General features: G+C 44.9%; 1 protein-coding gene across 3 annotated transcripts in view; it reads left to right on the top strand.

Annotated features, from left to right (window-relative positions):
• CPNE5 (copine 5) overlaps positions 1–14,204 on the top strand; it is a 197,778-nt gene that overhangs the window by 71,765 nt on the left and 111,809 nt on the right. For all 3 annotated transcript variants that reach the window (XM_070745132.1, XM_070745131.1, XM_070745134.1), the window contains exon 6: positions 439–515. In XM_070745132.1, coding sequence (XP_070601233.1) covers positions 439–515 — 77 coding nt within the window. The remainder of the gene's footprint in view (positions 1–438; positions 516–14,204) is intronic.

Below are 14,204 nucleotides of genomic sequence, written 5' to 3'. Positions count from 1 at the left end.
CCAGCCTGATTTTTTAAAAAAATTCAGCAATGTTTTTAACTCATGTAATGCATGTACTGTGGCCAGATTCATAAATTCCTAGCCACTTAGTCCCAAACTTCTGTGGTAAGAACTCTAGAAAGGAATTATAGGACTTGACTGAAGCAGGGGTCTCCAACCTTGGCAACTTTAAGACTTGTGGACTTCAACTCCCAGAATTCCTCACCAAAGTAAAACTGGCTGAGGAATTCTGGGAGATGAAGTCCACAGGTCTTCAAGTTGCCAAGATGGGAGACCCCTGGACTGAAGGACAGCTCTTCTCCATAAATTAACTAGAGTAGAACTCAGGTTTTAATAATGTCATGCCTTCACTGTCTAGGAGCTTTGAAAGGTGGGGGGGAGGGGGAAACCAGCTAGGAGGAGAAATTTCATAACACTCATGTCCCTTTCTTTCATCAGGATTTCCTTGGTCAAACATTCTGCACTCTGGGGGAGATTGTTGGATCACCAGGAAGTCGCTTGGAGAAACCTTTGATGTGAGTCACTAGTCAATGTCATTTGTGATGTTATTAGTGGGACTTCGAGTTTCTCTCCTCCTCCTCCTCCTCTTCCCCCTGGTCCTCTTTCTCCTCCTCCTCATCTCCTTTTCTTCCTCCTCCTCCTGGTCCTCTTTGTTGTCCTCCTTCTCTCCTCCTCCACCACCTCCTCCTCCTCTTTGTTATCCTCCTTCTCTCCTCCTCCACCACCTCCTCCTCCACCACCACCTCCTCCTCTTCATCCTGGTGCGCTTTCTCCTCCTCTCTTCCACCACCTCCTTCTCCTCTTTGTTATCCTCCTTCTCTCCTCCTCCACCACCTCCTCCTCCTCTTTGTTATCCTCCTTCTCTCCTCCTCCACCACCACCTCCTCCTCCACCACCTCCTCCTCCTCTTCATCCTGGTGCGCTTTCTCCTCCTCTCTTCCACCACCTCCTTCTCCTCTTTGTTATCCTCCTTCTCTCCTCCTCCACCACCTCCTCCTCCTCTTTGTTATCCTCCTTCTCTCCTCCTCCACCACCTCCTCCTCCTCTTCATCCTGGTCCGCTTTCTCCTCCTCTCTTCCACCACCTCCTTCTCCTCTTTGTTATCCTCCTTCTCTCCTCCTCCACCACCTCCTCCTCCTCTTTGTTATCCTCCTTCTCTCCTCCTCCACCACCTCCTCCTCCTCTTTGTTATCCTCCTTCTCTCCTCCTCCACCACCTCCTCCTCCTCTTTGTTATCCTCCTTCTCTCCTCCTCCACCACCTCCTCCTCCTCTTTGTTATCCTCCTTCTCTCCTCCTCCACCACCTCCTCCTCCACCACCTCCTCCTCCTCTTCATCCTGGTCCGCTTTCTCCTCCTCTCTTCCACCACCTCCTTCTCCTCTTTGTTATCCTCCTTCTCTCCTCCTCCACCACCTCCTCCTCCTCTTTGTTATCCTCCTTCTCTCCTCCTCCACCACCTCCTCCTCCTCTTTATTATCCTCCTTCTCTCCTCCTCCACCACCTCCTCCTCCTCTTTGTTATCCTCCTTCTCTCCTCCTCCACCACCTCCTCCTCCTCTTTGTTATCCTCCTTCTCTCCTCCTCCACCACCTCCTCCTCCTCTTTGTTATCCTCCTTCTCTCCTCCTCCACCACCTCCTCCTCCACCACCTCCTCCTCCTCTTCATCCTGGTCCGCTTTCTCCTCCTCTCTTCCACCACCTCCTTCTCCTCTTTGTTATCCTCCTTCTCTCCTCCTCCACCACCTCCTCCTCCACCACCTCCTCCTTCTCTTCATCCTGGTGCGCTTTCTCCTCCTCTCTTCCACCACCTCCTTCTCCTCTTTGTTATCCTCCTTCTCTCCTCCTCCACCACCTCCTCCTCCTCTTTGTTATCCTTCTTCTCTCCTCCTCCACCACCTCCTCCTCCTCTTTGTTATCCTCCTTCTCTCCTCCTCCACCACCTCCTTCTCCTCTTTGTTATCCTCCTTCTCTCCTCCTCCACCACCTCCTCCTCCACCACCTCCTCCTCCTCTTCATCCTGGTCCGCTTTCTCCTCCTCTCTTCCACCACCTCCTTCTCCTCTTTGTTATCCTCCTTCTCTCCTCCTCCACCACCTCCTCCTCCTCTTTGTTATCCTCCTTCTCTCCTCCTCCACCACCTCCTTCTCCTCTTTGTTATCCTCCTTCTCTCCTCCTCCACCACCTCCTCCTCCTCTTTGTTATCCTCCTTCTCTCCTCCTCCACCACCTCCTCCTCCACCACCTCCTCCTCCTCTTCATCCGGGTGCGCTTTCTCCTCCTCTCTTCCACCACCTCCTTCTCCTCTTTGTTATCCTCCTTCTCTCCTCCTCCACCACCTCCTCCTCCTCTTTGTTATCCTCCTTCTCTCCTCCTCCACCACCTCCTCCTCCTCTTTATTATCCTCCTTCTCTCCTCCTCCACCACCTCCTCCTCCTCTTTGTTATCCTCCTTCTCTCCTCCTCCACCACCTCCTCCTCCTCTTTGTTATCCTCCTTCTCTCCTCCTCCACCACCTCCTCCTCCTCTTTGTTATCCTCCTTCTCTCCTCCTCCACCACCTCCTCCTCCACCACCTCCTCCTCCTCTTCATCCTGGTCCGCTTTCTCCTCCTCTCTTCCACCACCTCCTTCTCCTCTTTGTTATCCTCCTTCTCTCCTCCTCCACCACCTCCTCCTCCACCACCTCCTCCTTCTCTTCATCCTGGTGCGCTTTCTCCTCCTCTCTTCCACCACCTCCTTCTCCTCTTTGTTATCCTCCTTCTCTCCTCCTCCACCACCTCCTCCTCCTCTTTGTTATCCTTCTTCTCTCCTCCTCCACCACCTCCTCCTCCTCTTTGTTATCCTCCTTCTCTCCTCCTCCACCACCTCCTTCTCCTCTTTGTTATCCTCCTTCTCTCCTCCTCCACCACCTCCTTCTCCTCTTTGTTATCCTCCTTCTCTCCTCCTCCACCACCTCCTCCTCCACCACCTCCTCCTCCTCTTCATCCTGGTCCGCTTTCTCCTCCTCTCTTCCACCACCTCCTTCTCCTCTTTGTTATCCTCCTTCTCTCCTCCTCCACCACCTCCTCCTCCTCTTTGTTATCCTCCTTCTCTCCTCCTCCACCACCTCCTTCTCCTCTTTGTTATCCTCCTTCTCTCCTCCTCCACCACCTCCTCCTCCTCTTTGTTATCCTCCTTCTCTCCTCCTCCACCACCTCCTCCTCCACCACCTCCTCCTCCTCTTCATCCGGGTGCGCTTTCTCCTCTCTTCCACCACCTCCTTCTCCTCTTTGTTATCCTCCTTCTCTCCTCCTCCACCACCTCCTCCTCCTCTTTGTTATCCTCCTTCTCTCCTCCTCCTCCACCTCCTCCTCCTCTTCATCCTGGTCCGCTTTCTCCTCCTCTCTTCCACCACCTCCTTCTCCTCTTTGTTATCCTCCTTCTCTCCTCCTCCACCACCTCCTCCTCCACCACCTCCTCCTCCTCTTCATCCTGGTCCGCTTTCTCCTCCTCTCTTCCACCACCTCCTTCTCCTCTTTGTTATCCTCCTTCTCTCCTCCTCCACCACCTCCTCCTCCTCTTTGTTATCCTCCTTCTCTCCTCCTCCACCACCTCCTCCTCCTCTTTGTTATCCTCCTTCTCTCCTCCTCCACCACCTCCTCCTCCACCACCTCCTCCTCCTCTTCATCTGGTGCGCTTTCTCCTCCTCTCTTCCACCACCTCCTTCTCCTCTTTGTTATCCTCCTTCTCTCCTCCTCCACCACCTCCTCCTCCTCTTTGTTATCCTCCTTCTCTCCTCCTCCACCACCTCCTCCTCCACCACCTCCTCCTCCTCTTTGTTATCCTCCTTCTCTCCTCCTCCACCACCTCCTCCTCCACCACCTCCTCCTCCTCTTCATCTGGTGCGCTTTCTCCTCCTCTCTTCCACCACCTCCTTCTCCTCTTTGTTATCCTCCTTCTCTCCTCCTCCACCACCTCCTCCTCCTCTTTGTTATCCTCCTTCTCTCCTCCTCCACCACCTCCTCCTCCTCTTTGTTATCCTCCTTCTCTCCTCCTCCACCATCTTCTCCTCCACCACCTCCTCCTCCTCTTCATCCTGGTGCGCTTTCTCCTCCTCTCTTCCACCACCTCCTTCTCCTCTTTGTTATCCTCCTTCTCTCCTCCTCCACCACCTCCTCCTCCACCACCTCCTCCTCCTCTTCATCCTGGTGCGCTTTCTCCTCCTCTCTTCCACCACCTCCTTCTCCTCTTTGTTATCCTCCTTCTCTCCTCCTCCACCACCTCCTCCTCCTCTTTGTTATCCTCCTTCTCTCCTCCTCCACCACCTCCTCCTCCACCACCTCCTCCTCCTCTTCATCCTGGTGCGCTTTCTCCTCCTCTCTTCCACCACCTCCTCCTCCTCTTTGTTATCCTCCTTCTCTCCTCCTCCACCACCTCCTCCTCCTCTTTGTTATCCTCCTTCTCTCCTCCTCCACCACCTCCTCCTCCACCACCTCCTCCTCCTCTTCATCCTGGTGCGCTTTCTCCTCCTCTCTTCCACCACCTCCTTCTCCTCTTCGTTATCCTCCTTCTCTCCTCCTCCACCACCTCCTCCTCCTCTTTGTTATCCTCCTTCTCTCCTCCTCCACCACCTCCTCCTCCTCTTTGTTATCCTCCTTCTCTCCTCCTCCACCACCTCCTCCTCCACCACCTCCTCCTCCTCTTCATCCTGGTCCGCTTTCTCCTCCTCTCTTCCACCACCTCCTTCTCCTCTTCGTTATCCTCCTTCTCTCCTCCTCCTCCACCACCTCCTCCTCCACCACCTCCTCCTCCTCTTTGTTGTCCTCCTCCTCTCCTCCTCCTCCTCCTCCTCCTCCTCCTCCTCCTCCTCCTGCTGCTGCTGCTGTTGCTGCTGCTGCTGCTGCTGCAGTGGATCCATTCTACCACACCTAGTGATGTACAAATAATTCATTTTTAGATAAATCCTATCAAAGGGAAGTCTTCATTTCCTAGAGATATAGACTAAAGACTAATTTAACTTTGGGAAAACCAGCAACCAGATATTAGCTTCTTTCTGGTTCCTGCTATTATGTCTACATCAGCATTCCCCAACCTGATGCTCTCTAGATGAGCATGGGTCACTGATGCCATAGTTCCCTCTAAGCTGAGCAGTGAGCAATCGCTCACTTAAAAATCATCATCAACTCAGAGTTTTCCAAACCTGCCCAGAAGCCGAGAGGGAAAGAGTGAGAGGGAAGGAGAGAGAGAGGAAGAGAGGAAGAGAGAGAAACAGATAGAAAAAAGAGAGGAAGGAAAAGAGAAAGAAAAAGAATGGGAGTAAGGAAGTGAGAAAGAAAATCAAAATCTAGTTTGAAACTAGCTCAACTATTTAAGTGGCATTTTGATATTGATAGAGTTGCCCTATTATGAGCTCACTGTTATAGACACACAGTACAGTATTTTATTTTGAAATTCTCTGAGGCAAAACAGGGTGGGTTTTTTGTTTGTTTGTTTGTTTATTTGTTTGTTTATTCATTTATTATTTCTGTGCCGCCCAGTCCCGAAGGGACTGCCGCTCAGACACTATACTTTTCCGCCCACCCCCCAAAAAAATTAGAGGGGACACTGACTGATGCATGGAGAAAAGCAAAATATCAAGCCCACATGTCATAAATTCTTCTCAAGTTTGTGGAAGTCAGTGTGTAATATTTTGTTCTAAACCTAAGCACACTGAAAATAAAGTCACCAAAACAATTTATTCATATAAACATATCTAAAAATAGTAAATACAAAAGTCTGTTTTTTATCTCTAGTGAATTTAAATTCACTATATGAACCACAGAGAAGATCTATATCTTGAATCTTTTCTCCTACTTTTCATATATATGTAATAGGCATACTTTATAACTTTATATATTCCCTCTCAGATTCATTAATATTCATTTCAAGGACATCTGCCTTTTACTGAATTTGCCATCTGCATTAGCTTGTTTTAGAACTAGCTCCGTTAGCTACTTTTTCTTCATGAAACATGATTTAAAAAAATACAGCACTCCAGTTTTGAAAAATTATTTTTAGTACTGATTCTATAGGTCAAATGGATTCACAGCTAATTCCAGCTTCAATTTTTGGCACGTTTTAAACTGTATATTGTCTCCTTCTGTAGCCAGAACATTAACAGGAAGCTTGGGATTTTGATCTTCCAAAGAAAAAGAACAGAGGCATTATAACGATGGCTGTGTGGTTTATAACAAATTAATCTTTGCAGTGACATCCAAATATGTTCAACAATGGTTTATAGCCAAGGTCTTCAAACTTGGCAACTTTAAGACTTGTGGACTTCATCTCCCAGAATTCTCCAGCCAGCATAGTTTGGGGACCCCTGGTTTATAGAATACATGGTTGCTTAAGATAAAGGTAAACCTTGACTTAGAACCAGAATTGGAACTGGAATTTCCATTGCTAATTCAAGGTTAAGTAAGTTGCACCCAATTTTACAACCTTTTTTTTGGCCAATGTTGCTTAGCAATTGTTAAGCGAACCAATTGCAGATGTTAAGCATATCATATAGTCATTAAAGGACTCTGGTTTCCTCTGTTGACTTTTTCTTTGTAGAAGCTGGATGGGAAGGTCAGAAATGGTGATTAAATGTTCCTAGATTGCTGCAACCATCATAAATATATGCCATGGTCATAAGTGTAAGTCACTTTTTTCAGTGGCATTGCAACGATGAAGCATTGCTACACAAATGGCTGTAAACTGAGAAGTACTTGTAGTAGATCATTTTTAAATGTGAGGCGGAGGTAAGATAGAGGCCATTTTCTGGGAGAAAACAGTGTAAAGAAAAGCTAATTAGATACGTGTAATCTGGATTGCAGACCACATCTTTAACATACAAGCAGTATTTTGAATCAAGGCTGAAGTTGTATCTAGTATAGCCTTTGCTGATTGTTTCCTTATTCTGATGCTTTGTTTTGATTGCACTCCTGGTGCTTCTCTTTGGTTTCATTGCTTGCTGGAGTTTTGGATTTATTTTTAGATTTGATTTGTTTTACTGTGGATCCTTTTTAATTTGTTTTGCAAATTGGGAGCTGTTAGGTTTGACGGACAGTCGAGACTCTGCTTAACAAATAAATATAATACAATGTTTTGAACATAGCATTCTGCACTTGCTACCTGTTGCACACATGTCAGTGTGCTGCAGTGGTTAACGACCAATGTTTACTGGATGGATTTTTTCCTGTTGTAGAGTAGTCTATAAAATTTAGAGTGTCTTTAAAAATTTGAACTCTGAATCCCTTAGGAAAACAAGATACGACTGCAGAGATTTTAGGTTACGTCTTCCACAATTGACCATGTCTTCTGTGGTTGACAACATCTAGGGAACAGTCTGTTGCCAGTTCAGCTTTATCATTATGAGCCCTTCATAATACCAATATGTTGTGTCAAAGCCACTAGTAAAGTGATAGCAAACCTATGGCACAGGTGCCGCAGGTGGCACGTGGAGCCTTATCTACTGGCACATGAGCTGTTGCCCTAGCTCAGCTCCAATGTGCATGTGTGTGTTGGCCAGTTGATATTAGGCTTGCACAGAGCCTCCGATGGGGGAGAGTATTTTTACCCTCCCCTGGCTCCAGGGAAGCCTTTGGAGCCTGGGGAGGGTGAAACATGAGCCTACTAGGCCCACTAGAAGTTGGGAAACAGTCCGTTTCTGGTTTCCAGAGGGCTTCCGAGGGGTGGGAGAAGCTGTTTTCGCTCTCCCCAGGATATTGAATTATGAGTGTGGGCACTCGCGCATGCATGATAGTCCATACACGTCCTTTTTCGGCACCCAAGGAAAAAAAAGTTTGCCATCGTTGCACTAGTCTTTTTAGGAGAAGCAAAGTGGGATCATTGACATCCAAGGCTAGCCACATGGCAAAGCTGAAGCCTCCAAGATGACCTCAGTCAGGCCAGCTATGGGTGTATTACTTGGAACCCTGACACCGTAAAATGCCAAAATTACATATGCAAAAGGACATCATCGTACAACTGCTTCTATTATGTAAAGGTATCCTGATGTTTGATGCAAATTCTCAGGTTACAGCATTTGTATAACGATTTTGTTATTGTTATGGCCACAATATCATTTGCTGTTCTGCTGTTCTCCACTCAGGAGAACTTAGAACCATAGAAACATAGAAGACTGACGGCAGAAAAAGATCTCATGGTCCCTAAATTCTGCCCTTATACTATTTCCTGTATTTTATCTTACAATGGATATATGTTTATCCCAGGCATGTTTAAATTCAGTTACTGTGGATTTACCAACCACGTCTGCTAGAAGTTTGTTCCAAGGATCTACTACTCTTGAGGAAGATTTATTTATTATTTATTTATTGGATTTATATGCTGCTCCTCTCCGAGGGCTCCCAACTTCTTGTGCTGGGCTGAGTCAAATCTGATCAAATCCTTGCTGGGAAGATGATGATAAGTGTGCAAAACATCACTAATACAGCAGTATGCATGCAGCTCCCAGGCCCAGAAAATAACACCTTTTTCCTCATTGTCTGAAAACAACTCCAGAGTTTCCGGAAGGAAGCAGGTGCCAACTCTCCTCTTGCAATTGCCAGCCATAATTGGAAAGGAGAGATACATATAGTGAAAAAGAGAAGCTCTGTACCGTCTTTTTGAGAAGCATCTTATTAATTCAGATGCACCATGGGAGAGTAAATGCAAGGTGCAAAGCAGCATGTACAAGTGGTGGGGGCGTTACAGAAGCCCACTGTGGAATTAATTATCATTGCTGTTGGAAACCAGCCAAAGCCCAAGGCTTCTCCCTAGAGAAACAGCAGATAGGGGAAAAAACCATAAAGAAAGGCAGAGAGCTCAGGATTCTGAACACAATAAATACTGTAGAAAGAAGTTCACAAAAAAGGGCTTTGCTACGTACAAGTATCAAAACCATTTAAACACGAAAGATCAGTTGTGAAAATGAGCTGTATGAGCATTAAGTCCTGATGGGTGTTAAGAACATATTTTTTTTATTTAGGGAAATAGAATAAAATAGAATAACAGAGTTGGAAGGGACCTCGGAGGTCTTCTAGCCCAATCCTATACGACTTCAGACAAATGGTTATCCAACATCTTCTTAAAAACTTACAGTGTTCACAATTCAAAACTTCTGGAGGCAAGCTGTTCCACTGATTAATTGTTCTAAATATCAGGAAATTTCTCCTAAGTTGTTTCTCTCCTTCTTTAGTTCTACGTTGCTTCTCTCCTTGTTTAGTTTTCACCCATTGCTTCTTGTTCTACCCTCAAGTGTTTTGGAGAATAGCCTGACTTCATCTTCTACGTGGCAACCCCTGAAATATAGGAACAGTGCTATCATGTTTCCCCTGGTCCATCTTTTTATTAAACTAGACTTAACCAGTTTCTGCAACTATTCTTCATATGTTTTAGCCATCAGTCCTCTAATCATCTTTGTTGCTCTTCTCTGCACTCTTTATAGAGTCTCAACATCCTGTTTACATCATGGTGTTCATTGTGAGCCTTAGCTTTCCTCATTTCAACTTTTGTAGGCTCGGGCTATTTGATGATATTCTGCCTTTGTTATTTCCCCTTCTTTCCACTTTTTATACTTGTTCTTTTTGTCTTTCAATTTGTCAGAAAGTTCTTTATGCAGCCATGCTAGTTTCTTTCTTTTGTTTTTGTTAGTTAATGCATTATCTTATGGAGTGTCATCCCTAAGTTACCCACTTGTAGGAATATAGTACATGCTGATTTATGGCCATGTCATCCTGGTTCTAAACTGAAAATAACTATGCCAGTCAATGGTATATACCAGAGGTCTTCAAACATGGCAACTTTAAGATTTGTGGACTTCAAATCCCAGAATTTTGAGAGTTGGAATCCACAAGTCTTAAAGTTGCCACGTTTGCCCCCCCCCCCTGTTATATACTGATCTCAGCCTAGAGATCAACTGCAGACAATATTAAATTGTTACATAAAAAAAAATCTGCCTAGTTATGGATATATCTTAATGGATTATCCAAGCAATTGCTCTCAGGGGTTCCAAAGTTAATTTAGTGTATTGGTGAAAGTCTTGAATTAGGATCATAGAAACCATCAGCTATAGAAACCAATAGACTCTCCTTAGATGACTTGGGATCAGTTATTGTCTCTCAAACCAAGCTATTATGAGAGAAAAATAAACTTAATTAAATAACAATTTAATCAATTCAGCTTGAAGCCAGGCGCTTTACCAACTTTGGGCAGCTTACAGTAAAAAGGGAAGAAAACAATACATATGGGGGGGGGGAGATGTAGCTGACCAAAAGACTAATTTTATAACAGAAAAAAAAAATCCAACTTGTAGAGACTCCACAATTATACTTTCAAAAAATCCGGGAGAACAGCCAAGTTTTTAATGATTTTCAAAAGGGTGAGAAATGTATGGATCACTGGGGGAGGGAGAGTCTGCAGGTGTCGCAACAGAGAAAGCATTCCTCCTGAGTTGTGTAAGATGACACTGTTTAATCAATGGGACCTGGAGCGCATTTGCTATAAGTGATCCCTCAGAAAGGCTGGAGTTCTGCCATGATAATTACCCAGAAGCCAACAGGTAATCAGTGCAGCTCATGGACAACTGGGCTCACTGGTGAGTAATACAATATTCCCATTGCCATCCACACTGCCAAATTCTGAACCAGATGCAGCTTCTGGATGGTATTCAATACAGCATCATGTAGTGCACATTATGGTTATCCAATAATAATAATAATAATAATAATTATTATTATTATTATTATTATTTATTATTATTAATTATTATTATTATTATTATTATTATTAATAATAATTATAATTATTATTATTATTATTTATTAGATTTGTATGCCACCCCTCTCCGAAGACTCGGGGCGGTTCATGAAGTGACCAGAGCTTGAGTGTCTAACTAAAGGGCAGTATAGCCCTCTACAAATCTAATAAAGAAAAAATAGTGTCAGATGATTACCCTGCAGAACGTGGTATCATCTGGAACTTGTTGCTCTAGCGTGAAGCAGCAGTGGGTTGCTCCTGGTTCGGCCCGGTTCTGCGAATTGGAAGTGGTGACAGCGGGAAGCTCTGCCCACTCCCCTGGGACGCTTCTGCACATGCACGGGAGCGTCACGCACGAACCGGTAGCAACTGGTTTTAGAACACACTACTGGCCTGAAGACTTTGACCTCTTTAAGTTTCTCATTCACTTGTAGACCCTAATGAATAGATGACATTAGAACAGTGCTTCTCAATTACTTTCTGTTATGCCGCCCCCCCAGGAAGAAGTGAACACTTCGTGCCCCCCTCAAGCTCTCCAACGGGACAATTGTTGCAACATTCGGCATATTTCTGCTGAAAAAACTCAAGTGATTGGGATTTAATTTGTTTAAGTGACACCTTAATTTACTGTATTTTTCACACTATAAGATGCACCACAGTATAAGATGCATCTTAGTTTTGGGGAGGAAAATAAGGGGAAAAAACACTTCTAGCTATCAGCATCATCTGGCTGGCATCCTTAGCAAACAGCTTGGAACAGGTATATTAGCCTCGCAAAGCTCCATTTGAAAGGCTGTTTTTTTCCAGCTTTGCAAAGCTCCATTTGAGAGGTTGTTTTTTCAGCGTCCCAAAGTTCCGTTTGACAGATTGTTTTCAGTCTTGCAAAACTCCATTTCAGAGGCTGCCTTTTCAGCTTTGCAAAGCTCTGTTTGAGAAGCTGCTTCAGTCTCTGAAAGCTCCATTTGAGAGGTTGGACGGAGCTACATTCGATGTATAAGACACACCCAGATTTTAACCCTCTTTTAGAGGGAAGAAGGTGCATCTTATACTCTGAAAAATACGGTATTTGGCTTCATGCTGTCTGCTGCCAACATTTTTGGACACACTAAACATCTTTCCTCATCTCCCACCGTAGTCACAGTGAAAACAAGCACTACATAGGCTTTGTCACATTTCCTCGTCTTAGCTTTCAGGATGCTTACGTTTGTCTCATTATCTCCATCTCTCTCCTCCTTTCTTTTCTTCCCTGTTAAATATTTTTCTATGGTGTCTCTTAAGGGTTCGTTATCTGCACTTCATATCTCCTTCTGTGTGTTGTGTGCTATTGTTCAGTGCAAAAAATCCCTACTCCCTGCGGCAAAAAAAAGCAGGTTCCTTGGGGTCATGTGCCATCCCCCCTGGCATTGCTCCCCACTCCCCCCCCAGGGGGGGGGAGCAGCACACTATTTGAGAAGCACTGCATTAGAAGCAGCCTTCCAAGAGACAATGTAGGCTAATGTCTTTTACTTCCCAATTCATAGGACCCAATGAGTCTGATCTCAGCATGGACTGTTTGATTGGTCTATAAGAGCCATAGCTCTTATGGCTCTTATAGGGTGAGGTTTCTCAAAGCAAAATCAAAACAGCATTGATTTAATAAAAAGCATAGATGGGAGCGAAAGAGCTGGCTCTATTATCAATAGTTCCCAACCTTTTGGAGGCTATGCCCCATTTAAGCATCTCTAAAATCCTGATTCCCCCCCATGACATATAATTCTTAATTATATGTTTATTGTATTATAATTATTCAAAAAAATGAACTCCTACCCAAGCCTAAAAAACCACTAAGTTGGTTTAAACAAAATCGCAGTTACCGCCATTAATAATCAAATTGCCCCCCTGTTGGACGTGGGCCCACATTGGAAACCACTGCTCTATATTGTTGTGGTTAGCTTTGGCCCAGCTCCTGCCCCAAGCAATGTGGACGTGGATGTGGGGGAGACATCCACATGCTGCAGGCCTGTTTTGCTTCCAGTAGAATCTGTCTCCTCTGACCAAGGAAGCGTGAGTGACAGGGAAGAGGGGAGTTTGGCAGACAGCCCAGGAGGAGATCAATCGTCTGTATCATCCCTGGATTCTGAACAAGAATTAATGACACATCCACGCATGTGTAGAGTGATGCATAGGAGACAACAACTGAAGGATTATTACAAGAGAAAATGAGGCCACCTGTGGTTGGGTGGGGCTGCTGTATTTAGTGCTATAGATAAAAGTGCAGCCTGGTGTGTTAGCCTCATGGCAGTTTATCTGATTCATTGTTTCGTCAAGATTGTGGTTTTTTGCTGTTCACGATTGTGTGTGTGGACTCTCTGGACTTTAGAATTGGACTCAATTTCCCAGTTATTGGGTGAGCAATTGGATTGCATTTAACCTGTGCCTTGTGTGTACCAGAAAATCCCTTTGACATTTAAAAAGGGAGCTGTTTCTGTTTTTCTGTTTATAAAAACTTTTGGGTTTTCCTTTTATCGTGTGGTGTGTGTCTTCCTGGAGTAATTACCCTGTAATTACTGGCGGTTGAAACACCCTGGCAGAACATATATCATCACAATTTATGTTATGTTTGATTTCCTGGAGGTATGAGTAGGCCTTTCAAGCACAGCTGCAACCCCAGCATTTTCTCCTGTCAGTATTCCTGCTCCCTCGTGTTTCACTTCAAGAATCTGGCACAATAATATTGGACTATATGGAGGACCTGGATAGCCTGTGAAGATCTGCTTGGACCTCTGGTTCCAAATACCCATCTGCCACTTGCTTCAGTAAAAGTGAGAGGGCATCATAGGACAAGGACTATGATGCCCTCTCACATAGACTTGGGAAGATGAAACAACATCTAAGTTCCATCCTCCTTAGGGGAAAAACAATCATGTATCATTTGCATTTTTCTGGGTTGCAGTTAATTATTATCATTTAAGAATTAGGAGGCTTTGGAATTAGGAGGCTGTTCATCTCCTGGCTGAACAGGATGTTTGGTATTAGATCAGGACATGTCCGCAAAAGGAACTGGATGACCTGGAGGCATTTTACTTATTGTGGGTGCTCACTGGTTCTTGGTGGATTTTATTTTTTCATGTGTCCCTCCCTCTGGCAACAACGGAAGACATGCTGGTAGTGAAAATGGCATTCCCCCCCCCTTCCCTAGAATTATGCCTGTCAATATAATTCCAACAGGCTTTACTAATAAAATGATGCCCTGGACACAGCAGATTTCTTAAATATGGTCTGGGCTAAGTTCATTCAAGATTATTTCCTCATAAGATTATCATTTTTTAAAGTTTCCTTTTTTTTAAATCAATCTTTTGAAAGTGCTGGTCCAATCTCCTTCAGCCCTCCCTTAAATTCATTTATCCAACTGTTCATTTCTCTCCTTCCCCCTCTCTTTCACACACAGCATATACATACAAACCACAACTGCT

Source organism: Erythrolamprus reginae, chromosome 3 (assembly GCF_031021105.1).
Source record: "Erythrolamprus reginae isolate rEryReg1 chromosome 3, rEryReg1.hap1, whole genome shotgun sequence".
In the NCBI taxonomy this organism is placed as follows: domain Eukaryota; kingdom Metazoa; phylum Chordata; class Lepidosauria; order Squamata; family Dipsadidae; genus Erythrolamprus; species Erythrolamprus reginae.
This window is presented reverse-complemented; position numbering and strand designations above follow the sequence as displayed.